General features: G+C 35.8%; 1 protein-coding gene across 4 annotated transcripts in view; it reads left to right on the top strand.

Annotated features, from left to right (window-relative positions):
• CDC42BPA (CDC42 binding protein kinase alpha) overlaps positions 1-27,551 on the top strand; it is a 189,569-nt gene that overhangs the window by 48,637 nt on the left and 113,381 nt on the right. For all 4 annotated transcript variants that reach the window (XM_062571730.1, XM_062571729.1, XM_062571732.1 and 1 more), the window contains exons 3-6: positions 12,438-12,529; positions 18,577-18,660; positions 23,584-23,679; positions 25,935-26,083. In XM_062571730.1, the coding sequence (XP_062427714.1) occupies positions 12,438-12,529; positions 18,577-18,660; positions 23,584-23,679; positions 25,935-26,083 (421 nt within the window). The remainder of the gene's footprint in view (positions 1-12,437; positions 12,530-18,576; positions 18,661-23,583; positions 23,680-25,934; positions 26,084-27,551) is intronic.

The raw sequence follows: 27,551 nt of genomic DNA, 5'->3' as shown, positions 1-27,551 counted from the left end.
TATGAGATTAAATTTATTAGAAATACAAGTATCTTAATCAGCATTACTTTAATGTTCATTTAACTGACCAAACATGATTGTGATTGAGAAATAGTGTTGAATCTGGTGAGTGATTAGGTACTCTAGTATTATTATATGGTCTTTATTCTGAAGTGAGCCAAATCGAGATTATTATAGGCAATTTACATTCTAATGGCTGTGAACTTTCAAATGCTTGGTTATTTTTTTTTAAATTTAATAATACTAGTTTTAAGGTGACTCTGAAAGAATGCTTAAGTTCTAAGATTTTAAAAGATCTATTAGGGGATGCTGTTGAAGCCATAACTTCCCAATCTGTAGTGATACTGAAAAGAGTTTATAAAATGTGAGTTAGCATTGCATTTTTTTTAATTACTGTCCTATTATCATTGAGCCAGTGCAGGAGAACCAGATAACAATGGACATGTTCAGTTTCATTGTGCAGCTTGAATACAAGGAGAAAGCAAAGTGAATAGTTTGCAGTTCTTACAGCTGAAATAGTAAGTGGGGATGGCAATAAGATGGTGGGGGATGTGTGTGTGTGGAGGAGGAGCTTGAGCTGTAAGGTTGAAAAATGTCCTTTTGTTAGGCAGGAAGGGTGTTTTCTTTAGTGACTGGGAACTTAGAGTAAAATTTGAAAACAGTTCTGAAGATTCCAGCAGTGTGCCCTTTCTCTCTCTCTCTCTTTTTTTTTTTTTTTTTTTCATCACAATGATAGTGGCTTAGCAATCAGAAGTAGAATTTTATTGTGATATATTTTTATCAAATGCAATGTGATCTAATTTCTTATTTTCACTGATTCCAGAGTAGCTCATAGAACTCAAATGAGACAATGTTAAACTAATGCAGACTGAACTGATCAATTTTTATTTATCTGGATCACAAATGCTGTTTTTGTAAATAGCTGTAATGACAGTGAACGGTTACTTCTAAAGAAAATTAAAAATACAACTCAAAAAGGTGAATTATGTAGTTGCTTCTCACAGTGCTAACTTTATACTCCTCAATGTTAACTTTCTACTCCTGTACAAGATCCTGTACTCCTGCAAGATCAGTGTAGATTTTAATGCTCCGTTATGACATAAGTATCAGAGTAAATTCTCCTATTTTGGAATTTTGAACTTTCTAAAAACTCTGAAATCTAAAGTCTGATCAGGTAAACATAATAGTAGGTAAGGTAAAGTACTACTTACTCAAGTACAAATAGTAGTATGTAGTAACATACATAATGTTATCACAGTTATGTTGCAATTTTCATTTCAAATGCTTTGTCAATAAATGTGGAATTCGGCTTGTTTTTACATGCATTTGTACAACGTTTGCCCGCAAGAGAACTCCAGTCCTGATTTAGGCCCTTGATCTGTTGCAAAGCAAAAATAAGTAATAGTGTCAGTGAGGCATGCTGAAGAGGTTCTGAGCAGGTTTATACCATCCTTTTAGAGAGGAATCAAGGTATACTGTTGTATATTATGTCATTTCATATGATGGGTGCTCATCTGTGATGTCCTGCAGAGGAATTTCTCTGCAATTGTAGCTCAGCTGTTTTTTTAGGCTTCTGTTCCCAAGACCCTTACAGCTGCTTGGAAGGAGTCTGCACTGCTGTGCAGTGAGCATTTTGGGGTACAGACACCATGATGGAGTGCAAGACCTGAGAGTCTGCATTTTGACAAGTTCTGTTTCTGAGTGTAAGCATATGCTGAGAATTTATAGCTACACATACAAAACTCTTTCTAGGGGAGGAAGAACATTGTGTGGGGGGAGTTTTTGTTCCCTCTGCTATTGGTTTAGAGCATATTGTTCAACTAATTAAAAGAAGAGAATGGTGCTTACGCAGTTTTATAGAGCTTTTGCAGATTTAATTTCTTTTATTCTAAAAGAAAATGAGCAAGGTTGACTACTTACTCAGAGCTTCATTGTATCTTAGGTATCAGCAGGAAATCAGCTGGCTGACCTCAGGATATTTGCTTTATACAGATGACTGAAAAACAGTCTTTAATTAATTAAAATTTTAATAGTGAAAAGAAGGCTGGCTGATGTTGTATAGCTCAAGTACTTATTGTTAGTCACATTTAAATTAATGAAAAATAAACTAGAGCAAGGTGCTCAAGGCTAGATGTTGTGGTGAAAGGCAAAAGGGAATTCAGGCAAGGAGGCTGGTAGGGCTTCCTCACTGACCCAGGGGCTTCAGAAGAGAGGGAGGAGAGGGACCCTGGCCAGGCAGACAAGAGTTTGAGAGGTAAAGGAGGAAACTGGAGAACCAGTGGTTAGGGCTGGAAAAAAAAAAAAAAAACAAAACAAAACAAACAAAAAAAAAAAAGCAAACAACAACAACGACAACAAAAATAGTCACATGGTGGCTTCTGTGGCAGCTGGACAAGGAGATGAATGCCTCGAGTTAACAAGAGAGAGGCTTGAGTAGCCACAGATGTTAAGAAGTAGGCAAAGTATGAATGTGGAGAAAACTGAGGCTTGAGAAGAGACTGTGGGCAGAAACCATCAGGTGGGGTGGCAAAATTATGCCTGGGAATAAGGCAAATGACAGATGCTGGGCAAGGAGCCTTATGAGAGTGATTAGGGTTGAATAATTGGGGGAAAAAAAACTCAAAACATTGGGATGAGAAATCACAGCAGGGAAGAGCTGAAATGTGGGTCAGGTATTTGAAAGAGGTGAGAAGGGGGCGCAGCTCGAACTGGATTATTCGGTTGATGTTTGAGTATGCCCTAATATCCTCCTTCCTCCAACTTCTGAAATGGAACTGGAATTTCCTAAATTGCTCCTTCGTGCTGTGAAATACCTGTGAAACGGAGCAGGAGGGGGGTTCATTAGTGCCAAGGCATGGAGAGGAGCAGCCAGCAGGACTGATCCTTTAGTCCGTGTGATCAAGGATTAAATGCCTGTTCTCTGGACCTAAGCGCAAGCTTTGTTCTGGTAAAACACGTCTATATTACTATGGTATGCAGCAGAATTTCTAGAGGGAGGTTAATTTTCTTTTTTAATTTAGGAGATTACTTACATTATAAATTTTATATTGAGTATTTTATTGAGAATGCAAAACCATGCATGCAGAAAAAAAAGGAATTTCAGAATTGTTGATGCCTCTGTAGATCCCTTGAGTGTTTGTGTTACAGGCTTCCTTTGTAGACACAAAATACCTGTTCTTTAGAATGGATGGCAGGTTTTGACAGGCAGTCATTTTTTTTTCTCCTTGAAATTTACTGTGTGGTTTCATGCTCTGTTTGTTGCATAAGATCAATTAAAAGTTTTCCTTGATACTCATGTTATGAGTATGTAATCTTTTAAAAACAGTAAAATTTTACATTTCAAGAACCTAGTTAGGTTAGATAGTGATACCTCTATTTTACACATTAAAAGTAATGCCTTGGAGTAAGAATTTTCATTAAAATACTCATTTTGATACCTGATATACTTTTTTTTTTTTTGGAGAATATTTACCAATTATAAGCCCATATCTGATCGATTTCAATCGCAGCTCAAGTGTCCAAGATTTTTGGCAGTCGGGTTCCAGCGTATTGAGTTACATGTCAGATATTGAGGAATGCAAAGTTTAAACTTGATTGTCAGAAGTGTGATTTTAATTGACTTGTCTCCAACTCCAAGGACTTGTCCTCTCCAAGGACGGGAGGGGCAGAGTCTAAGGATCACTCAGCCTTTTAAGTGTAAGACAAACTTTCTCTTTTGACTTTGTTAGCCTTACAGACCTTCTAAATACCACACAATTTTTCTTTATGTTGTCTTGATTTGCTTACAGAGCATTTCCACTCTCTACTAGCTGAAACAGAAGTCCTATAGTAAAAATTACCCTGACAGTACTGAAAGAATTGTGTCGAAATTCCTCTGCACAGTAGGATAAATTAAAGTTTAATATTTCACTTTGCTACTAATGTAATCGTATTTAAACATAGGGTGGTTTATTGGAATTTTTGTGAAGAAAAAGAATGGTAATATAAAAATAATGACTATATTTTAATGTGGAATAGAAGCATAGCCCAGATCTGCAGTGGGTGTTTCATGAACATTGAGATTATTTTTTCATCTGAGTGTAAGAGAGGAAAAAAAACAGAACTACTCTCATATATGAGAAAGATGTTTTATTTCTCCCCTTTTTAAAATTCCTATTGAAGAATTTTTTGTGGTAGTTGTAACCAAAGATGGCTGGATGGTCTGCAGCTATGAGAATAGATTACTTTTTCGAGATGAACGAGATCCAGAATATTGTGTCTGTCTATACCATAGTAAAGGAATTTGTGGACATATTTCTCATTCTTGGAAAATGCCTGATTGTACTTACAGATGTTGGCACTTACTGCTCACTAAAAAAAAGAAAATATTAAAGTTTTGAGAGGGTAAAAACCAGAATCTTAACTATTAAAATTGATAAGGTTATTTGTGGCTTATATTTCTACATTGCCTTAAATACTGTTCTGTGATTCAGCTGCTGTCACTGTTGACTACAGGGTTTTGCCCCTTGTTTGCTTTACAGAGAGGTGGCAGAAACTGCAACCAAGCTTCTTGTGCTCTTTTTGCAATCCTAGTGGGTGGAGAGGAAATTTCCTTTCTTCCTCCTCTCAATTAAGTAAGTTTTTAAGCAGTTCTGCCTTGCTGATTGTCAGTTATTTAGTAGTCGTGTTTATTTTGGGAGGCCTTTAGGGAGTTCTTCAAAACCTCCAGTTGCATTCTGCCTTAACTCAGAGATACTATTTACATATTTTTTAATTACAGCTGATAGAAGCCAGTTTGAAGGGGATGAACACAACTTGAGCCTGTAAAATAAGAACACTTGCTAAATTCCTTCCAGGGTTGTAAGGGGGAAAAAAAAAAAAAAAAAAAAAAAGTCTTGCAGAAATTTCAAAACTACAGAATGCTTCTAAAAACAAAGCCATCAGTGGTGGTGTTCTGCCTGTTTTTATGAGGAAGCATAATGCTAATCGTGTGACTTTTCTGCTTTGCACTAGAAAATTCCATTTTCCTTTTTATAATTATTTTTAAATAGTGAAAGAAAGGTGCTTATACCATGAAATGGCAAGCATTTGCTGTTGATAGTTCTAGTAGATACAGTTTTTATTTTCTAAATTTTTGATTTGATATGATATTTTACATTAAACAATGTAGTGGGCAGAAGGCTGGTTTTGTTGTGTGGTACCCGGATGACTGAGGAAGCAAGTTTTGTAATTACTTTGGGAAGTAATACTGGATATTTTCCTGATACCTGCCAGTCTTAAGAGTCTCCTTCCCCAACCGAGTTAGCTGGCCTGTTTATCCAAAAAGCAGCAGAATTCCTCAGCGTTGCTCTGTTTTGTTTTCCTTTTGAAGCAGCTGTGGGTGTGCATTTTCAATTGCTGCTCCAATCCTGCAGATGATTAATGTTTTCTTCAAACAGTCAACGTGATCTTCATCTCACTTGGATTTAATTTCAACCTCAATGCGCAGTAGCTCTGGTTCATGGCAGTGCTTTGCTGGGGAGGCAGAAAGGAGCACAGCCTCTAGCGCCTTCCCTGCAGCGAGCACAGGGGCTTCGGAGCAAGCTCAACTCCAGCTAGGGGCAGGGGCACAAGACTATTTTTGCGAATGAGGCACTAATACTCTTGTTTTATTATTTTGATCTTGTTTAGTGTCATGCATATTTAGAATCGCAATGCTACACTGGCTATTTCTAAGAGGTGAGAAGGGAGTGTAACTCATACTGCGATATTGATGTTGGAACAGATGGTACTGGAGTGTCATCTATCCCTGTCCTCCCTGTATCAGATCTTCAGGAAATGATGGAATTTTATCCCTAATAGTTTAAAAAAAATCCCCGAGTTTAAATATGCTATAAGTCATGCTAATAACTTCTTTTCCTCCTTGCAAATATGCTAAACAGACTGTTGAAGCTCAGTGTCACTGCTTCAGAATTTATTGCTTTGCCTCTCTACTGCTGAATGGTTTTTGTAACTGTAGCGTGTTACTGCAGATGAAGTTTCATTTAAGTTCTAACTGGAAAAATCTCAGACACTTGTACAGTTCTCTTTTTACTGATGTTTATTGTTTGAATGCATTATAAATATAAGTGGAATGAATGGCTATAGCGTAAAATGTGGGGAAAGATGCACAGAGATGTAGAGATGTGGAGAAACTTACTACTCCCAGTAGCTTGTTCGCTTCGATAGATTGTTTTCTCCCGTGAGTGAGTTCTGAGATTGGTTTTTCTTGCTATGTGTAATTGATTGAATAAGTATGAGGAAGCTCTCCAAGAGGGTAATGTTGCATTTTCCTGGGTAGGCAGAGACCAGAAAGTATTCGTGAGGTTGGGCGGCCAATGGTTTTGTAGATTAGATATGCCTTTATCTGTAAGAACTAGTCTGCCTCCTCCAGTGATTGACAGTAGCATAGACTGATTTCAGAGTAACCACATGGATAGGCTCTGCTTTGTAACTTGCCAGCTTGTGGCCAAAGACAGCATGCTGGCAAATTTGAAAGTTTTATACAGGGAACTTGCAGCTCCTGCTGAATTCAGAATTTGAGGGGAACCGGGGACGGGGCTGCCCACGCTTACCCTCTGGTTTGGAAGAGGAAGAATATGATTTGGCACAACAAATTTTTGTTCCCTGATTTGTATGATGCTTGGTTAGCAACTTTGAAAAGGGAAGGCTGTGTGTGTCAAAATCAGCTCTCTTACTGTGTTTCTCTGTAGGCTGAGCAAAGTACTGAGGAAAACTGCCTACTTCTCCCATATCATCTTTTTGCTCTCAGAAAGCTGCAAGCAGTGTGTCACTGTAGCATTATTGATCAAGGAGGCTGCAGCTCTTTATGTAAAAGAATGTGTTATTTTCTGTCTACTTCATTATTATTTTGTTTTGTGAAAGGAGAGGAGGAGAGTTGTGAACCTATATTTTAAGTGCTACATTGCAGGGACTCCTGGGAACACGTTGCATATAGAAGCTTATTCTCTGACCTTGCAATTTACTGTCTTTAAAGCAGCTCATATGACATTGCCAAGCAAGTTGCAAAAAATCTGCCCATTAACCTCATAGTCTGGAAAGCTGTAAGTACAGAGCTGCTGTCTGAAGATACGCCTTCCAAGACCTTTGACCAGGCCAAATTTTCTGTACTTAAGATCTTTTTGTTGCCACAAGAACAGCAGATGTTTGCACAACAGACAAACAACTTTGATAAAGCAAGTTGATTTTTTTTTTTGAAACCAGCTATTTAGATCACATTCTGAAGACAATACCTATTCCTCCTATTCCTCCTATTCCTCCTATTCCTCCTATTCCTCCTATTCCTCCTATTCCTCCTATTCCTCCTATTCCTCCTATTCCTCCTATTCCTCCTATTCCTCCTATTCCTCCTATTCCTCCTATTCCTCCTATTCCTCCTATTCCTCCTATTCCTCCTATTCCTCCTATTCCTCCTATTCCTCCTATTCCTCCTATTCCTCCTATTCCTCCTATTCCTCCTATTCCTCCTATTCCTCCTATTCCTCCTATTCCTCCTATTCCTCCTATTCCTCCTATTCCTCCTATTCCTCCTATTCCTCCTATTCCTCCTATTCCTCCTATTCCTCCTATTCCTCCTATTCCTCCTATTCCTCCTATTCCTCCTATTCCTCCTATTCCTCCTATTCCTCCTATTCCTCCTATTCCTCCTATTCCTCCTATTCCTCCTATTCCTCCTATTCCTCCTATTCCTCCTATTCCTCCTATTCCTCCTATTCCTCCTATTCCTCCTATTCCTCCTATTCCTCCTATTCCTCCTATTCCTCCTATTCCTCCTATTCCTCCTATTCCTCCTATTCCTCCTATTCCTCCTATTCCTCCTATTCCTCCTATTCCTCCTATTCCTCCTATTCCTCCTATTCCTCCTATTCCTCCTATTCCTCCTATTCCTCCTATTCCTCCTATTCCTCCTATTCCTCCTATTCCTCCTATTCCTCCTATTCCTCCTATTCCTCCTATTCCTCCTATTCCTCCTATTCCTCCTATTCCTCCTATTCCTCCTATTCCTCCTATTCCTCCTATTCCTCCTATTCCTCCTATTCCTCCTATTCCTCCTATTCCTCCTATTCCTCCTATTCCTCCTATTCCTCCTATTCCTCCTATTCCTCCTATTCCTCCTATTCCTCCTATTCCTCCTATTCCTCCTATTCCTCCTATTCCTCCTATTCCTCCTATTCCTCCTATTCCTCCTATTCCTCCTATTCCTCCTATTCCTCCTATTCCTCCTATTCCTCCTATTCCTCCTATTCCTCCTTTTTGAAACCAGCTATTTAGATCACATTCTGAAGACAATACCTTTTCCTTCTTTCCTTTCCCCCCTCTTTCTTTCCTTTCCCCCTCACATCTGTTGCTTGAGACAATAAAGAAATTACAGAGAAGAATTTACAAATCTTTCCACTAACACTGATACTACAAATCATTAGAAGTAATCCAAACCTATTTTTGTCTGCTGTATTTTAATGATGTTTATTTTTCCTGTGTCCCCATGGGAACCTTTGAAAATTCCAAAATGTAATAATTAAAGAATGACAGGCCTTTCCTTAGAATATAAAATGAGCAAGAGTTTTGTGGTTTAAACAACTATGCTGTTGTTTGTTAACAAGATATTTTGGCTTGTACTCTAGCCAGGCCTATAATGGTCAAAAAATGTTGTAGTCAAGAACTACGTGTTTGTTTTCAATCTATTCTTTTATAAGTTAAAAGACTTTAATGGCTTATTTTAGTTTGTTCAAACTGTATTCATCAGTGGTATTAATAGTTGTATTAAATCACTTGGTAACAGTACAGCTTATGCTCTCCCAGTAAGTCATTATTTCGTTGTCACTTACTTTGTCTGTTGTAAGATTTTTCTTTTAAGATCTAAAAGAATAATTGAAAGCTTGGAGAGCTCTGTGAACCCGTTGAAAGTATTTGTGTTAGGTCCCATTTAAAAAAAAACCTATCTGTATTTTAATTTTATAAATAAATACTTTGAATAAATTGATTATAAACTTAAAGTATTGCTAAAATAAATGAGTCTCACCATCTTATGGCTGCATCTTTACTATCTGGACCTAAAAAGTAAATTTTTCAAGGACAAGCAGATTTTTCAAGAGTTATAACAAATGTAAGTTCCGGTAGAGAATTGATTCCTCACACCTTAGGAGCTTTAGGAAATTTGGCTTAGTTCAGCCTTTGCAACCTATGTGTCAGGGTAAGCTTGCAAAGCCTGTACCTTTGGCAGCACAGTGCCAGGAATGTAAAAGGAAGGAAAAATAGGAGTGATACCAAAGTGGGTTTTTTTTTTTTTTTTTTTTTTTTTTTAATGACTATTACTTTATAATAGCATATATAGTCTAATTGTTTAAGAATCAAAAAGCAGCACATTTCTGGATTACCGGCTATGCAGAGGGTTTGTTTCCCGGTAGTTCAGCTTGCCACTACTCCCATAACCAGCCAGGTGAAACCCACCACTTCTGCTCTCAGGCTTAATTTTTTAAGGTAGCTGCATGGACTCTGACAAGGTATTGCACTTTTTTTTCCTCCAAGTTTTGATTTCAGTTTATATGTGGATACAAACAGTGCTAACTGGAGGGGATTTTTCTGTTTGTTTGTTTGTAATATGATCTCAATCTCTTATATGCAAGAATGCAAAGTTAATAAGTCAACTTCAGAAATACTCATTTATTGCACTGAAACTGTGAGAGTGAGGAGGGAAGCATTAAGCTCTGCATGCTAGAAGCAGGCGAACAGAGGGCTGAGAAAGAAGATGTTATTATTTATGCACAGAATAATTCTAAAGAACTTTGGGGCAGAGTCTGAAATACAAAAATTATTTAGTATTTTTGACTTGAGAGTGTATCATTCTAGTCTGATAAGAAAGTTCAACTTGCGATATTGCATACATAGTTGCATTTACTTTCCATAATATTCCTTAAAATCAGAATCTAATTTAAGTGCTTCCCCACAAATCTTGGAAATTTGAACTTGAAGTGAAGTCATTTGGATTTCTTAAAGGTTGCTGATGTTCTTATAATGGAGCAGAAAAAAATTAATTTTGAAGCCTGTTCACCACTTTATTTTATTTAATATTTATGAATGCTTCTATTGTTACTGTTTGATGTCACTGTAATTGATTAATGCAACAAAGCTAGTTTTGTAGGAAATCTGAATCCTACTTATAGGACAATATCTGGAGTAATTACGAAAGTATTTGGCTTACTGATTAAAGGTACCATGAATTAGGTTAAATTTGGGTCAACTTTTCCTCTGAAGGGATTCTAGCTAGCTAGTCTATCTAAGTATTCAAATATGTTTAGTTTATTTTCTTTTTGCACAATTGTACTACTTTTTGATGAAGGTCAGTATTGTTTAATTTTGGAGAATTTTTTTCTTCATTTTATAGCTGTTTCATTTAGCAAATACTTAGCTAATCCATTTCTTTGGTTAATTCAGGAGTGTGGAAATGCCTGTCTTCCAGAATTTGATCCATTATACCTTTGACATGAATGGGTTTGTGCTATATTGCTTAACAGGAGAAAGATGAGACTTTGTGTTTTCTCCATTGTTAATTTTTAGGTGTAACTTTTTAATTTATGGATTAAATAATCTGTAAATATTTGGAGAAAGGGAGTTTCGTGGTTTTGTTAGGTTTTAAAAAAATTTACCGATTTTGGTATTTTGTGTATTGACTCAGTTTATAAAGTTACTTTCCTGAATAGTAAGCAACAGAATTATGGACAAGCAAAGTGCTTTGAAGGGGTGTGCATGTTAATATCAAAATTCTGAATTGAATGATGAGTTATATATGCAAATATTAGGGTTTTAGGTAGATTAATTCATAACATTGATGTAATTGAAGTGCGTTTCCCTCCTCCCCTCTTTCTTTTTCTTCCTCCTTGAGAAAGCCAAAATAGTGAATTCTGAGAGAATCCAAGTTGGATTTTTTGCACGTGTCTAGGTGTACTTTGGTTGTTGTGCAGTGTCATTTGCTTTAGGAGCTGTTGAAAACAGATAAGTGCTTCTGTTTGAAAACATAATTCTTGACAAATAGTACTGCAAAATGATATCTCTTCAGTATACAGAGCTATATGAATTCCTTCAAACTCTGTGCAGATATAAGTGGATACAGAAATCTCTATTTCATGAAAGCATAAGCTTAAAAGATTTTTGTGGGCCATATAAAACAGCTACCGTACATCTTACCATTTTGTTTTTATCTTGGTCTAAGTATGCAGTGGTGAATGCCCTGTCTGTTAGAAGAATCCGATCCCCATTTGGTTGATATGAAAATACAGAGGAAGTATCTGATGCGACTTGTTTAGGATCATTCAGAAAGATTGCCCCGAGCTAGAAATTAAATGTATTGTCTTAAACCCGTTCCAGTCCTATATACACTGGCTTATACAACCTTCTTTTATGTGCAATTTTTAGAACCATTTTTGCTGAAGCTTCTATTTTGATAGTAGATTTCAGTTGTGTAGAATATTAGATGTGAATTAAAACAATAATTTGCAAAAAGAACTCCTGTTCCTGCTTAATTATTTAAGGAGGTTTATTATTATTATTATTATTTATTTATTTATTAATTCCCAAAGGTTGTTTTGTGGTTTTGAGGGGAATGGGTTGGCAAGAGGCAGAGAGAGTGAGTTTATCACTAACTTAAATGTTTTGCATGTATGCACCGAGTGTGCACTGTTCAAAGTGGATTGCTTGGTTGTAGTGCTAGATAGGGCCGAAAGAGAGAGCGAGCAGTTCTGGTACCAATTCATAGTGAAGCGTGCTGGGGTTACCTCACTGTAATGTGAGACCTTGTTTTGCTTACTGCTTTTGAAGATAGTATAAAAGAAGGGGGAAAAGGGGAGGGAAATGATAACTTTACATCTGTTTGGGCTTTTTCACTGAATGTGTATAATAATGTATGGTGAAGTACAACTGTTGTCACTTCTGCAAGTCAAGGGTTAAGTATTGTGTTCTCTATGTTGGAGAAGTGATCTGCAGAAATACATAGTCTAGGATGGTATTACTGTTTCAGTAATCCTTCCTCAGCATTTTAATTTTCCATAGAATACAGTATTGATTTTACTGTCTAGCAAAGAAATTGATATAGCGTAGTTTTTTTTCCAGAGTGAACACTTCATTATGTTATACTTTGCTTTTGCTATCAGAGATAACATATAACACAGACCTAAAAGTCTATAGAAAAATAAAGACTTTTAAAACTTTAATTTTAATTTTTTTAAAATTTATTTTTACAAAAAGCTTCATAAACTTTCTTTTACAGCACACTGAAACTTTTGGCTTAGTTCTTATTGTTCATTATTTCCTGCTTTAAACTTCAGAATATTATATTAGGGAATATAACCAAAGTAGTCTTGTTTTCAGGGCTATTGTTACCTAGGATTTTTTTTATTTATAGTGATTGATGTTTTCCTTTGTTTCAGCTAAACCTTTTACATCTAAAGTGAAACAGATGCGGCTACATAAGGAAGACTTTGAAATCCTGAAGGTGATTGGCCGAGGAGCCTTTGGGGAGGTACGTATGGGGAGGGGAGCGAAGGAGAGCTTCGAATGTGCCCTTGGAATCCTACCACATTGAGGAGGGAGCAATATACCAGCTTATACATTCTATGTTATTTAGACATGAAGGATATCGTAGGCCAACCTACCATTTGATCTAAGTACATTTTGGTTTGTACATTCATTAATGGTTCTTTGTAAGTCTTAAGTTGTCAGAGAAAACTTAAGAATCATCTGAGGTATTTTAAGTCGTCAAGCAAGGCAGTTGATCACTGGATTTTACAGATACCAGGGATATCAGATTATACAGGCTGAGGAAAATGGAATGAATAAACCTTTGCTTTCTGCCCTTTCTTTTTTAAGATCTGTTAGATGCATGTGCTATGATCTTTCTTCAGGACACAATGTGTGTAGGAAGAGCAACCTAATACATAATTGCCTTGGAACTTTTGGTGACCAAATGTACTAGAAATGAAGATGGTATATTGGGCATCTTCAGAAAGTATTCCTTACTAAGGAAAAACAACAACCAAAGAACTCCAAAAAACCCCAAAAAACTGTGAACTGAAATCTGTAGTATAAGCAAGAGGCTGAGCAATGTTTTTATTGCTCCTGGAGCTGGAAATGTTTTCAAACTGTGATGTGATCCTCTGTACAACCACACTTCTGGAGACTACATGCCATGTGACAGGAGGGAATGGTTTCAGACTCGCATATTTACTTCATGTGGTAAGGTTAGGCTTTACTAGTCTATAGTTACGGAAGAACAAATTTCTACAGATAGTATTAAAGGAACTGGACTTTTTATTGTAATGCATGTTAGTACGTGTTCTGATGATGGTCCTGTGTAAGTGCCATTGCTGAACATACGTAAAAATTCCTTTAAAAGAACGGTGTTTATTTAGCTCATTTTTTTCACTTATTTTACTCTACCTGGAGTAATACTTCTTTACAAGATTGTTCTGTGAACTCACAAGTACTTAATTCTTAATCTTGATCTCTGCCACAAGGAGAATGTCTCATTGACCTTTGTGAGGAAAATACTTCTGCGTAAGAGTGCCTTTTTCAGTGCTGCAGTAGTAATTGCAGCGCAGTTCATGCAGAAATTGTATAAGATTTAAGAAAAATCACAGCTGCATGTGCTGTTTCGTCAGAAAATCATTTGCAAGACCTGCATTGTTCTGCCTTTTTAAGAGAATTCATTTTTGTCTACTAAATCAACATCAAACTTTACAGGAGCTAAACCACAAAAACTGTGCTACTTTCTCAGGAAGCTTCTTTGTGGTGGCTCTTAACATGAGTAGTGAGAATGTAACTTTCCACATCCTTTTCTGCGGGTAATCTGCAGAAGAGGAGGTTCTCCCCTTCTAGGTGCAGTGTTTATCTTTTTAATTTTTTGTCCTGGAAGAGTAGCATCACTCCACTCAATTGTCAAAATCTTCAGTAAGGGGAAGACTGAAGTGCTCTCAATGATGCTGTTAATTTTTGTATCTTCTTAAAGTAAGACTTTATTTGCAGGGATATATATGTTAAGTGTTATATACAGGGATATATATGTTAAATCTGCTTATTAGTTGGACTTAAAGTTCTCCCCAGACTTTTGTCTAAAAAATCCCTCCAAATTGTATATGAAATTACTATTTATCCTTTAAACTAACTAGTAAATAGCAGAGCAAGGTTTAAAAAAGGACTGCCAAATTTTGCTGTAACTTAAAACACCAGAAACTGCATTAACAATAAATTACAAAATACTTAAATGATTCAATAGGCTGTAGTAATTTACTGAGATAGATCAAGAAATCTGTAATAATGTAATTTCTTTCCAGCACAGTATAAATGAGACCAAGGTTACTCTAGGTTTCTGGGAGGAGTAATTTTGTCTTCTGAATCAATTTTAATTCTATAGACTACAAAGTCTGTGCAGGTTTTCATTGGCACAGTCTCAGACTTGTTCTTAGGTTCATTCCATGTTACTCAATTTCTTTAATTTATGAAGTTAAAAACTTCTGTTTTTTGTTTTGGTAGAGACAAAAAGCAATTTAAACCAATTATTGCTTATAAGCAGTTGCTTATAATAGTATATGAACTGTAACAGTTCATAGTTCTTGGTTTTACATTTTCCTCTTAGAGTTCTTACCCTGCTTGATGTAACTCTGAGAATGCTTGCTTTATGTCAAATTAATGATGGGACTTTCCCCTCTCCATGAGTACCTTTACTTGCTTATTTAAGATTTTGCGTACAAGACTGCTGCCTTCAGAAAACACATTTTCCTGGGAGGAGGAGGATTACCAGTTAAAATTCATGTTGTCGGCATCAGGTGTTTCATTGTGCTGTCTTCAGGCAGTAGGTATAAAAAACTTAACACACACCTCTGAAACCAAAAAAGCTTTAAACTTGGGAATTGAAGGATGCTGTTAAGAAAAGTGAAGGACCACTGTTGAATCCACTAGGTGACAGCTCTTGTCAGTGTCTCTGAGCAGTATGAAAGCAGATTTAAGGTTCTAAATAATAATGAAATTTTCTTTTTCAGTTTACTCTGTTGCTGCTTAAAAACATATAAAGTTCAGAGCTTGAATTGTCTCCTTTATGCAAGCAAATACTACATCATTATGTTGTTAATATTTCTATGATTTTTTTCCCCTCTGGGAAATAGTCAGTCATTCCTAATTTTGGCATCCAACTATGAACAGACATGTTACCTCTTCTTCCTTTCCCTCCCTCAATCCAGATGAGGTTGGTCACATTGACTACAACTCTGCAAGAAAAATTAGAAGTGTTATGCTGAGATTCCATTATTTTTTCAATAGAAATTAGACAGCTAATTCCCTGTATGTTTCTTTGAAACATAGCTCTTATTTCTAGAGAGCTGGCTAATTTTGGTGAACGAGAAAACGCCGGCTCTCCCACATCCTTTTTCCCTCAGCTTCTATTTCAACTTTTTGTGTTTAAATGATGTTGCTTTTTGACCAAAGGAAATGTGCAGACATATACCATAGATACAAGAAGCCAGGTTTGGGGCAGAAGGTGTTTGACAGTGTGCCAGGCTGTACTGCTCTTTGTGGGAAATATGAAAAACTGTTGGAAGAATGAAAAAGAATAAAATCCAACTAAACCTAAGATGTTTACGTGAGCACATACCAATCATTTTTGCAGGACTGCTCACAGGGAAACAGAAATTAAAAAAAAAAAAAAAGAACTTTAAACATCCAATTTTAATAAATTCCAGTCATGAGATATTTTAGGATAGCTAGACAGGAATGATTGATCTTTCTTCTATCCTAACAACTTCCTTCAGAAAGAGAGAACATCAGAACAGCACTTAGAGTATTTGTGCCTTTGTATACATAGCATATATGTGTGTGTATATAAACTCTGTCTGGGACTATAATTGAGTTTCAGAATTTTTGTTATAATTGGGATCTACTTGAGACTGTTCATTGACAAAGTGTCAACTTTTTGTTTCACAGTCAAATTCTAGGTTAGGCATTTTGGAATTTACTGTCATAAGGCACCACGAGACACCCACAAAAAGTTGCTGTGATTGTAGAAAAATGATGATGCTTTTTTGATCTCTTTTTTTCTTCACGATGGTTATATTGATATGGAATAACATTAATGGCTTTCACAGGTGGAAAGACTGCTTGTAAACACAACTGGTAAACAGAATTCTATTCTTGTTCTTTACTCGTTTTGCAGTACTGCTGCAGAATTGCATTCGGTCTCGTTGTGAAGCCCTATGCTCCAGCTGTTAACCAAAGGCAATCCTGTAGCTCCTTTGGTTGTGTCCATGTGAATCCCATATAGGAGACTGTGAATTTAGGCAGCTGTGCAATTAGCATGTCTTTCAGCAACAGAAGATAATCCTTGCAAAATAATACGGCCTTTCATTTGGTCACTGTAGCACGCTTAATGAAGTCCTCAGGGTGGAAGTGCAATGCGTACCTTCTGCTCGGGTCCTTGGCTGCCCACTCTGCAACTGTTCCTGGTGGGGGTCAACAACTCCTGCTGGACAGCAGCTGTGTAGTCAGCTCTAGGACCAACCTTTTAATTGCTTCCCCATAATAACGGCACAACCCTTAAAGGAGTTCAAGGTAGAATTGCATAGTGGTGTCATATCAAGACTGTATCATGCAGATAAGTCCCTGACATTTAAGATATGATATAATTCCAGTGTCGTTAACTAATTGCAGTATTAAGGCTTTTTCCTCCTGCTGTTTCTTATTAGGAGTGGATACAAATATGGGCTTATCAGAGTTTTAAGCTAGTTTTAGCTAGTAAAGTGACAAGAGACCGATGTTTTCAAATTCACATTGTGGGTTATGTATTGCCACAAAGGACTGATCTTGTCTTCCTAAGGAAAATTGTGATGATCAGTCCTAGAGTACCATGTTGAACACACACAGAAGAGTAGATACTCTTTATGAATTAAAATAAGGTTATAGTCAGAAGTAACTAAGTTTGTGTGTGTTTGTATGAAATCTGAATGTACGTTGAGGGATCCCAAGGCTGGACTTGAACCTAGATTTTTTTTTGTTTTTTTTTTTTTTGTTTGTTTTTCCCCTCACAAAGGGAGCAGTGTAAAGAGCAGGACTGGTGATATATTATTACATATGAGAGAAGTGACAGCTGCTCCATCAGATCTGTAGCTAAATGAGGGATATGCTTCTATGTATAGTTTAGTTTAGATATCTAAATATTGTAAGTGTTCGGCATGCACTTTTACCATGTTCATCAAACTAATGCAGCTGACGACACATTTGAAAATGGTTTATAGATTATAAAGGCTTACATTTTCTTCAAACTTGTTTGATATAATACAACAATATTGTTGTTTTATTTCCTTTCCTGTTATTTACATCTTCACACATAGCTTGTTTACTGGTTATGAAGGAGGTGGAAGGAATATAGAATTCAGCCTCTTTTTTTTTTTTGTCATTGGCCTGCAGGATGAAGATGATGATAATCTGTGTGACAGTATGTTGGCTTGTAAACAGATGCAGGCAGAAATAAATTTCTGTCTCCTGAAGTCCTTGCAAGGGAGCGGGTGGAATGGGCTAGTTGGAGAATTGTTATTAAAATGTATGAATTGATGAATTTTTCTATAGTGGGGATGGTAATATTGTGATCTAGTCTAATTCTGATCAGCAGCTATACTAGTAGTCTGTGGCAGATTTACTGCCATTTTGGGTAAGACATTTCAGAGTTTCCTGCATATAGAAAGCTAACTATACCTCTGGTAAATATTTTGAAAAAGTTTGTGTAAACATCTTGTCCTTCATCTTTCCTTAAAAATACTCTATCTTAGCTTTTATTATAGCTAATCTAAGATGCAGTATTTTCAGAAAAAGGTTCTGTATGTTTGCCTTGTTAATACATATTTTCATAGGCCTTTGCTGTCTAATGCTTACTCTACTCTCACTATTTTCTAAATTTTACTTTTCTAGGAAACTTGAATTTAATTATTCTCTTGCCACTGACAACAGTCATTGTAAAGAGCTTGTTGAACTTAAAGTGAAAAAATGTGAATAGTATTTTACTATGTGTTTGAAGAAAGTCTTGTACACTATTTGAAATGAATGAAAGTTGTTTTATAGCACACCTGCTGTCATAATTTGTATCTAAAAGCTAAAATTTTGATGTTTCTTAGTTTCAGAAGCTGACTAATACATTGCTGTCTTTTCTTTGATGATTCACTAATTTAAGTTATTATCAAGGATTGAGAGGATGAGTCTTGGAACATGGAACATAAAGCCAGTGATAGTTTCATGACAATATGATAGAGGAGGAAGTGTGATAATGGGAAATAACATTTTTTGTAAGAGGTCACCTAGAAAAGGTGATGCGCAATAAAAGCTTAAAATAGACTTGGAACTTTCACAGAATAAATGTTCTATACTGTTACAATGTTTTTCTTTCTGGGTGGTGATGGTATGATATTATGTGTGGATAGTAAAGTCTAGAATGATGAAAAAGAAATTACAGAAAATATACAGATTTTCCTAAATAGAAAAATAATGTGTTTTCACCTTTTGGCTTATTTGACTTTCATTTATCTTTTCCAGGTTGCAGTAGTAAAATTGAAAAATGCAGATAAGGTTTTTGCAATGAAGATACTTAATAAGTGGGAGATGCTGAAGAGAGCTGAAGTAAGACTACAGAAATGTTTTTTTTTATGATCATGCAGCCTCTTATTATGCTGTGTCCTTTTTTTAAGAGAAGATTCTGTAGGGATTGAGGAGGTACTTCACTACTTAATGACATGTATGAAGTTTAATTTTAAAATAAGCTTAAAGCAGGTTTTGGGAAGGGTTCGAATGGCATGGAATCTCTATTTAGGTGGGGCATGCAAGCAATCTTTTAATGTATTTATTCCATTTAGGAATATAGTCTTTATCATCTAATCTTTGGTGTTTGGAAATTAATGAGGTCTAACTCACCAAGCCTGTTAGTTTATCAGTAGTTAGAAATTAATCAGAGTCTGATTTTAGATTGAAAAATTAGAAAGATAAAAATAGATTATAGGAAAAATGGGTTTCCTATTAATAGTTAACTGTTGTATAGGTTTCAAATTACCTTGAGGACAGTGTATCAAAAAAAAAGTCCGTTTGCAAAACTTTGATGAAAATTTCCTCATTAAGGCCTGAGCATGCTCTGCATTTGAAAAAGTTTTGTCACCAGCATCACCTTGACTTGAGTTTCTACTTTAATTACACCGCTTAATCCTTCCTAGTATCCTCAGTATATTTCTCTGGATACCTTTGGAAAGAAAGTTCCTCTAAACTGCACTCTACACCTGAAGGCTTGTGTATTAATTCTAATTGGAACATGTATCTGACTCTTTAAATGGCTTCAAAATTCTTCTTTAATGTGTACTAAAAATAAACTTTCTAAAACAGACTTATAAAAATAAAACTTAGTACTTTGCTCTGACCATTGGGCTTTCTTTAGTTTAGACAGTACAAGCGCTGCTACTCTTCTGACTTACCTGGTCAAATAATCCCTGTCTTCGATGTTTATTTGAGGTCCCTACTTTGCTTCTCTCAGGCTGCCTTTCTGTTCAGTTGCTTCAAAGCTTATTTTGATTTCCGCGTTCATGTTTTAATCCTATCTTTTTACGAAATGAGATCAATGGGTAACCATTACCCCCCCCCCCAAAAAAAAAAAAAAAAATTTACCCAGACAAATTAAAACCAGTTTCTAATGTAAGCAATCTTGTCTCCTTAATGAAAATTTTATTATATTGAAAAGTATAAATGGCATGCAGATTGTGCACACAGTGTGTTTTTTCTTTATCCAGAAATTACTCAGGTATGGAAAAAAATGTAGTGTTAATCTCAATGCAGAGAGATATTTCTCTCCAAGACAGATATCATTTTTGTAAGTTATGTTATTTCAGTTAAAAAGACTAGAAATGAAGTTCCACTCTATTTTTAAATGTTCCCTTTTAAAATCAGTTTAAAAACTATTCCTTTCTATTAAAATAAAGTTATAAATAGGTTTGAAAGATTTTTCACTATGCAAGGTATTAAAAATACCTCTCCCCTGGGTCCAGCTGAATTACTGAAAGTCTGAACAGCCTAAAAAGAATTGTAGCTATGTTTTTCCATGTATTTGGTGACCCATGGGTATACAATGAAAAGAGACAAAGCATGACCTTCAATAACTATAACCTATCTTCCTTACATGTTGATGAAAGCACCTGATTTATTACTACTACTAATACAATGACATATTTTGGCACTCTTCACAATTTGCTGTGCAAACACTGAAATACAAAAATTACACGCTCTAAAAATATAAGACAAGTGTATATGTAGATGTACAATAAATTCCATTGTTTGTATATCCTTGTATCAACTGTGCAGGAAGTGGGAATCATTTGAAAAAGCAGAAAGGGATTATGTATTTGGAGACTTGTAAATACCAGTTTAGGGTTGATAATTGTGAATCAGGGATTTTCTAAGTTCTGAGAAGTTGTATGCAAAAGCTACATTACAAAGAGATTATATAGGCTGCAATGTCAGCGTTCTCATTTTTATTATAAAGAGCAGAAGATTTCCAAATACTTGCAACTGTTGAAAATTCTGAGCTGTGATGTGGAACTGAGGACATTACGTGATGTCCGGAGTTGCTGAAAGTGTGCTACTGCTGCCCGTTCACTCCCAGATGTGTTACCCTGAGTGTTGACAGTCACTTACAGTCATATTTCTGCTGCAAGAGTGCCAGATGAGGCTCAGAAGACACCAAGGCAAATATTATGCAGCATGGAAGCAATCTGCACTTCCAGAAGGTGCTAACTCTGAGCTGCGAGGACATGAGCCAGTACTTGCCAAGTAGCCTAGAGGCCTGAATCCTTCTGCTGATTACAGGCTACAGTAAGAGCAGTGAGATACCAGAGCACTAAGCTGATCCAAGTGGGCCTAGCTGTAAGCAGGCAGTTGGGCCAGATGACCTCTGGAGATCTTTGCCAACTGTTCAAGGAGACACAATGCTCACTGAGTCTCTCCTGCAATTCGCTGTCCCCAAGGGAGAGGAAATGTAATGTTGAGATAATGTGTGAGCAATAAAAGAGGCTTTTGGTTCATCTCTTGTCTCCCTCCCCATTTAAAATGGTTTTAGCCAGGCCACATTTTATGCATTCCCAAGAGAATAAGACTATGGAGATACAGAAGAGTGAAAGGGGTTTGCTATTTATCTCTCTTCCCTGCCTCTGAGCCTGGCGTTTGGGGAGATTTTGGGGGCTCTGGGTGGAAAGAGGAGGGAATTCTGAAGGCAGAGCACAAATGTAGTGCATCCTTTTAGGAATATCCATTTATTAGTTCTTTTAAACTATGATCTCACTGCAAACACAGTTGCATAGATATAAACATGCAAGCCATGTTTATGCTTACTTATGTTGCATCTACTCTAAGTTTGTTCTATATGGAAACAAATATAACAGATACATTCATTTTTTGGTGCAGTGTTGTAAAAAACCTACAAGTGAGCTGTGTTATGATCACAAGAACCACTGCTACCATCATTTATTTTTCCCTGTGAATTAATGCAAAGCTCATGAACCACTTGGCTAAACTGCTTGGCTCTCATTGTTTTGACTGTGTTCTGCTGTGATAAAAGCTGCTGTTGCTGACTTCAGGCTTATTGCCCGGAGGTGGGTGTTTAGGCTGCTCAAGGAGTGCTGTTTTTGTGAAATCGTGACAAAAATCAATGGAATTATAAAAGACTCTCTGTAGTAATTAGTACTATGAGTTGCCTAATAACAAGTAGAGAAACTACGTCGTTTTTCCTTGTGAAAAGAAGAGTTCATAGTTTCTCTCTTCCAGAATCTGTCAAGAGTTTACAAACAAAAGAGGGGAAAAAATCAAGTTAAAATACAGAACAACTTTTCAAGTTAAAAAATAGAAAAACTTTTTTCTCTGAAAAATCATCCTTTCCTTACAAGCTGTTCCTTGTAAGCCATTTTTCATTTTGCTTTGAAAGTCTTTGTTCATAGTATTCATTCATTTATTCTCTATTTATCACATGCATTGTGCTATAATTAAAATATACCATGTTTCTTCTTCCTGATCTGTGTCATACTTGCTCACTGTGTTCATCAAAACAAGACAGTGTGGTTTATTTGTTTGGACGAGGGAGTTATTTTCTGCTTATTTTACTGCATTTGTTCTTGTGCATAGCTCAGTCTAAAGTTTCATTTTTAATTCTTCATTCTGCAAATCTCATAGTCAAAAATAACCATGGTAGAGTGCTGGTATTGCCTATTGGTTTTGGAAATGAAATTGGAAAAGTAATAAGAAACTGCTTGATCTTTTTCCTGTAAAATTTAGCTGTCTCCTAGGATGGAAGAGACAGAATATGGTTCAAACTAAACTGATGAAATGTTAATGAAGTAGCGGTGTTTGTTAGAAGAGATTATGGCCTGTGTTTAATTGTATATCTGCCTTCTAAACAGAGCCCATTCAGTTACTGGTTTTTTTTACACAATCTTTTAGACTTTTTTTTTTTCTGTAATCCTGGAGTTCTCGTTCTCAAACAAAATTGCATGTTGGCTGTGCTAGCTGGCATTTCATATTTTATTACAATATTCTCTTCAGAACCCATTCCCTTTAAGAAGAGATCTGTTGATCATCTTCCTCTGTCGTTCACCAGAGCTGCTTTTCGTGACATAGCCTATAGACCTTTCAGAGCACATCTCCACCGAATTCACTGCCTCGCTGCTTTTGAGATTAGATCTCTTCACATTTTGTCTTGCTTTGTTTTGTATAAACCTGTGTTCTCCTAATTCTCTTAGATGTACCTTAGCACTTCTTGGTAGTTTTTGGGTTTCGTCTTGGTATTTTGGGGTTTTCCTCTGTTCCTCATGCTGTGAGGGCACCTTTTGTCTCTGTATTTCTTTCTTTCCATTGTCTTGGGGATGAGGTTCTCCTGGATGGCTTACCACCAGCTTTTATCTAACAAATGAAAGTTCAATTTGTCCTCATTTTCCTCAGCCAAAAGCATGAGGAAAACCTCAACAGGTTTATGATTGTGAGCTCATGGCTAAATAGAAGTTATTAACTGCTACTTTCAAATGAAAAGAAAAATTCTGCATGTGAAGACAGCCATGTAAAGCTAGATTAACAGCATGAGAGAAACCAATAATACAGGAGTCCAAATTCTAGTCAACTCCTATTGCAGCTATAATTATATAATACCATTATTAATTGTTTTCTTCAATGTTATATTGCCATTCTGTTGTCACTGACACTTGATTTCGGTATATATCTGTATAAGAAGGATCAGATTTTGAGTAGGGATTTTTAGACAGTGAGAAGAGGCTGTATTTCCTCCCTTGCTTCACTTCAACATAAAGAACTACAGTTCTTTATAGTTAAAGATGGTGGGGTTTTCTGGTATACAGATTTGTTCATGTTTTGGCATGTTTAGAGGATGTGGTTAAGTGACTTTTTAACTGAAAGACAGTTTTCTTGCAAATACTATCTTAAAAAAAATAGATACCCAGCTTGCAAAATTTGTTTTTTTAATATATTTTAGTTAAAGCCTATAATAATTATTTTCCTCTCCTTTAGACAGCCTGTTTTCGAGAAGAGAGAGATGTGTTAGTGAATGGAGATAACCAGTGGATCACAACATTACATTATGCATTCCAGGATGAAAACTATTTAGTGAGTGTTGCTTTTTTGTATATGTTAATGGATATTTAGATTGTTGTGGTTTCAGGTGCAAGTCAAGTCTATTTATTCATTTGTTTGTTTTATGTTTTGAACCATAAATACCCAAATGCCATCTGTACATAAGATTCTGAAAAATGGAGGGTGGTCAGACAATTTAAAATTTTACTGTAAATATCTCAAGAATGCAGCCTTGTTTTCTGAATCACTTGGCATTTACTGTTTAAAAACCTTTTCAATATTGGCGCATGTGTCCTTTTTCTTATAATTTGAATATAAATTTGCATCTTTAATGTAATCGGATTCATAAAAATAAAAGTACACTTGTTTTCTGACATAATCATTCTGTTTGACCTGAATTTCTGTTGTTAATACTGTTGATTACTGTTTCATATTTTGAAATAGAGAGTAACCCTGTTTTTGAAACAAACGAGAGGAAAGGGATCCTGAGTTCATTCTGACGGGTCTTTGCCTGCTCTTTCTGAGGACCTAAAACTTTTAAGATGCCAGAAAGCAATAAAAGGACCTTGCAGCATGGAAAATATACTGAATCTTTGTAAATAGAGTTGGAGATTGTAGATTAAAGTATATTTAATATTTTACATTCTTTAGTTTTCAAATATTTTGCAAGACTTGCAAAAAGAAGCTAATACAAGAAGTAGTGCCAATTTTCTATGAAATCTTTCCTACCTAAAATATATTTTGATTGCGATATTACAGCTGTGTTAATATTTACACCTGAAAAGATAAACAACTACAAGTTGATAGATTTTGTTTATTTGGGTTTTATTACTCTCTGCTTTTGATGCTATGTCATTACTAAATTTTAATGTTTCCTTAGAAATCTAATATGCAGTGAAGAGTCATAATAATGTTTTTTTATTCTGTCTAATGAATGCTATCCACAGTGCTTTTTCAGAATTGGAATGCTTTTTCCTGTTGTAATGCTTTCAGTTCTGCCAGTACAGATACTTGGAGAGATCCATGCATCTCCGTAGAGTTTATATAGACACAGGGCTCTGCGTTTGTGAATCTAAGAGTCTTAAAGTCCCCTCTCTCCAGTTTTACACTTAATTAATCTGGAGAATACATAACACTCTTTTTATGTGATTCTACTCTTACTGTTAATGGTAGCACAAGGAAAATGTTATATATATAGCTGAAACCTCCTGGAATTTGTTTTAATCTAGCTAGTTTCTTCATATTCGTAAAGCACAAAACAGCTTCTGTTCTTTAACTTCGATAGTCTGCTAATGTGAGATAGTTTTGCACACTGCTGGGAAAAACATAATTGAAGTTGTTTTTCATCATTTTAATGTTTCAGTGTATTCCTACTTCTATATATGCTTTATTATAATTAAATATAATTCAAGTGGTGTTTACAGAATTCAAGTTGATTGATGATAAAATGCCCATGTGTTTAAGTTATATTAATTACTAGAATTTAATATACTTAAGTCTGTGCTTTCTCATCCTTTTGGAAGGAGAGTGGTTTTGTGCAGTAGTAGGTTCTGACCTCTTCAAAATCTTAGCATCTCAAATCAGAAATCGGAAAGTATTTGTCTCCCTGATTTTGATTACAGCAGGTAACATCATCTACTATATGTTGGCAGATCCTATATTATGTACAATGTCAATAATATTTGAACTTTCTCTATGAGCCAATGGAAGTCTGTCAGTCTTTCCTGTAACCTCTCAGTAGTCTAAAAAGTTTATTCTCCAAAATAATTTGTTTAATCGTAAAAGAAGACAGTAGCAAAAAAGGAAGACTGTCATGTATGATACTGGAAAATTAGAGTCCTTGCCTAACATCTCTATTTAACACCATTGTTTTTGCTTTTACAAATACGTACTTCAAGCTGTAACTCCTTTGCATTCAGTTGAAGAAATAAATTGTTTTTATAAGAGAATCTAGAACATCAGCATATTATAAGTAAGTTTGATTACAGGGGCAGTTGATGAAGCTGATACTGTTTTATCATGAGGCTTAACATATTTGGCTATATGTAATTATTAAAAAAAATTAAAGTACGTTAAATATTAGAATAAGATTAAAGCAATTACTGTTTTCTGGACATCCAAGCATCTCAGTTTATGGAGACTTACTGTTTTAAGAAATATTAAGTTAACTTTTGTAATGTCCGTAATAATTTTTACAGCAAATTATTTTGTGCTTGAATTGTTTTTTAGTCTCTGATTCACTCAAATTGTTTTGTCTCTTTGTTGTCTTATCATTCCTGTCTCCATAGTACCTAGTTATGGATTATTACGTTGGAGGAGACCTGCTTACCTTGCTCAGCAAATTTGAGGACAGACTACCTGAAGATATGGCTCGTTTTTATTTGGCTGAAATGGTGATAGCTATTGATTCTGTTCATCAGTTGCATTATGTCCACAGGTAGGTAATTTGAGCACCGCAGTAAAGATAATTTTACATAGTATATGTTCTTGTGCTCTTCATGAAATAAAATACCTATTGGAGTTACGGGGAATTACCTAATAGAATGAAAATAATTCCCATTAAATATTTGAAGCTATCAGCAAGTATTTGCCGTAATAGTAAGCATGACAGCACTTACCTGCCTTCATCTTGTGCTTGTTGGGAACTGTTGCTAACCTTGTACCGTAGAATTGGACACTAATGAGGTGATTTCATGAATGTCCAAATGTATGCAATGAAACTTGGACAGTGGCACATTTTAATTTAAGCTAACGTTAATGATCCATAGTTAATAGAAGCAAAACTAGAAACCTGTTTGTGGACTATGACATCTTTGGGCAGGTTTACTGAAAGGTCAGGTTCTGTTTCTTAATTAATTCTTTCAATATGTACAAATTTGAAAGCACATCTTTGCATAGCCTACTTGAAATTTCTTTTTTCTCGCATTTGCTTTTGTATTTAATCAAATTATCTTGAAAAATGAAATGATGGCATTTTTCTTAGTCAGGGGAAGTATTTAAATTATGGTACTTATCTTTATCTTGGCATATAAGAAAATAATATATTCTATTCAAGTCTTTTGTGTCTAGGTTTTTTTGGAGGCTATGATTTCCATAAAAATAGCATCATCTTGTCTTTAGTGCATCATTCTCTGTTGGTTGCCTTGGTAGTTCTTGCATGTAGAGTCGTTACTCCTTACAAGAGGTGGAATTTTCAAATGCATTCTGAGTAGATTTGCTTTGACAGAAATCAACAAGAAAACTCCCAATTGCTGAGCTGAAACATTAGGCTAGCAGAATTAGCTCTTTCGAGAAGTCTGTTTTTACTAGTCCTTAATCCCATTTTGTACTCGCAGTTCCTTCCTTACTGTTCGTGCTTGCCTGATTTGCTCTAGAAGTTTTTTGTCCAGAGAGTCTGTTGCAGTTAGCTTGGGTTTGTTATTGAATTTTACTCCCCCCCCCCACCGAGATCATGGCTCTTCAGGTGAGAGCTGTTTAAGGTGTGCTGGTATGAAGCTCCAAATTGATCTTTCGGAATATTTTAGAGTCTCTTGGTGTGGTTGAGCAACTATATCTACTTGTTAAAGAAATCTTTATGTTACCGCCATCTGGAAAAGCCCCACTAGAGTATTTTCCTTACAGTTCTCTTGAATTTTGAGCATTTCAACTATATTTCCCCAAGAAACTATTTGTTCTTCATTTAAGACCTGATGTAAAAGGCTTCTGCATTCAGTTTAATTTGGATATAGCTTCTAAAATTCATTTGTGGGTTTGCTGTTGAGATGCCATCTTTTTCTGATACCAGTGGAGGAATACTTCATATTTTATATAGGCTGCTCTATTTTACCCTATAAATCTGTATATGTAGTAGTAACTCTTCTCTGAAAAACAAAAGCCCATCCTCTCCACTTTTTTCTTCAAACAGA

The sequence above is a fragment of the Rhea pennata genome, chromosome 3 (assembly GCF_028389875.1).
Source record: "Rhea pennata isolate bPtePen1 chromosome 3, bPtePen1.pri, whole genome shotgun sequence".
Taxonomy (NCBI): Eukaryota; Metazoa; Chordata; class Aves; order Rheiformes; family Rheidae; genus Rhea; species Rhea pennata.
This window is presented reverse-complemented; position numbering and strand designations above follow the sequence as displayed.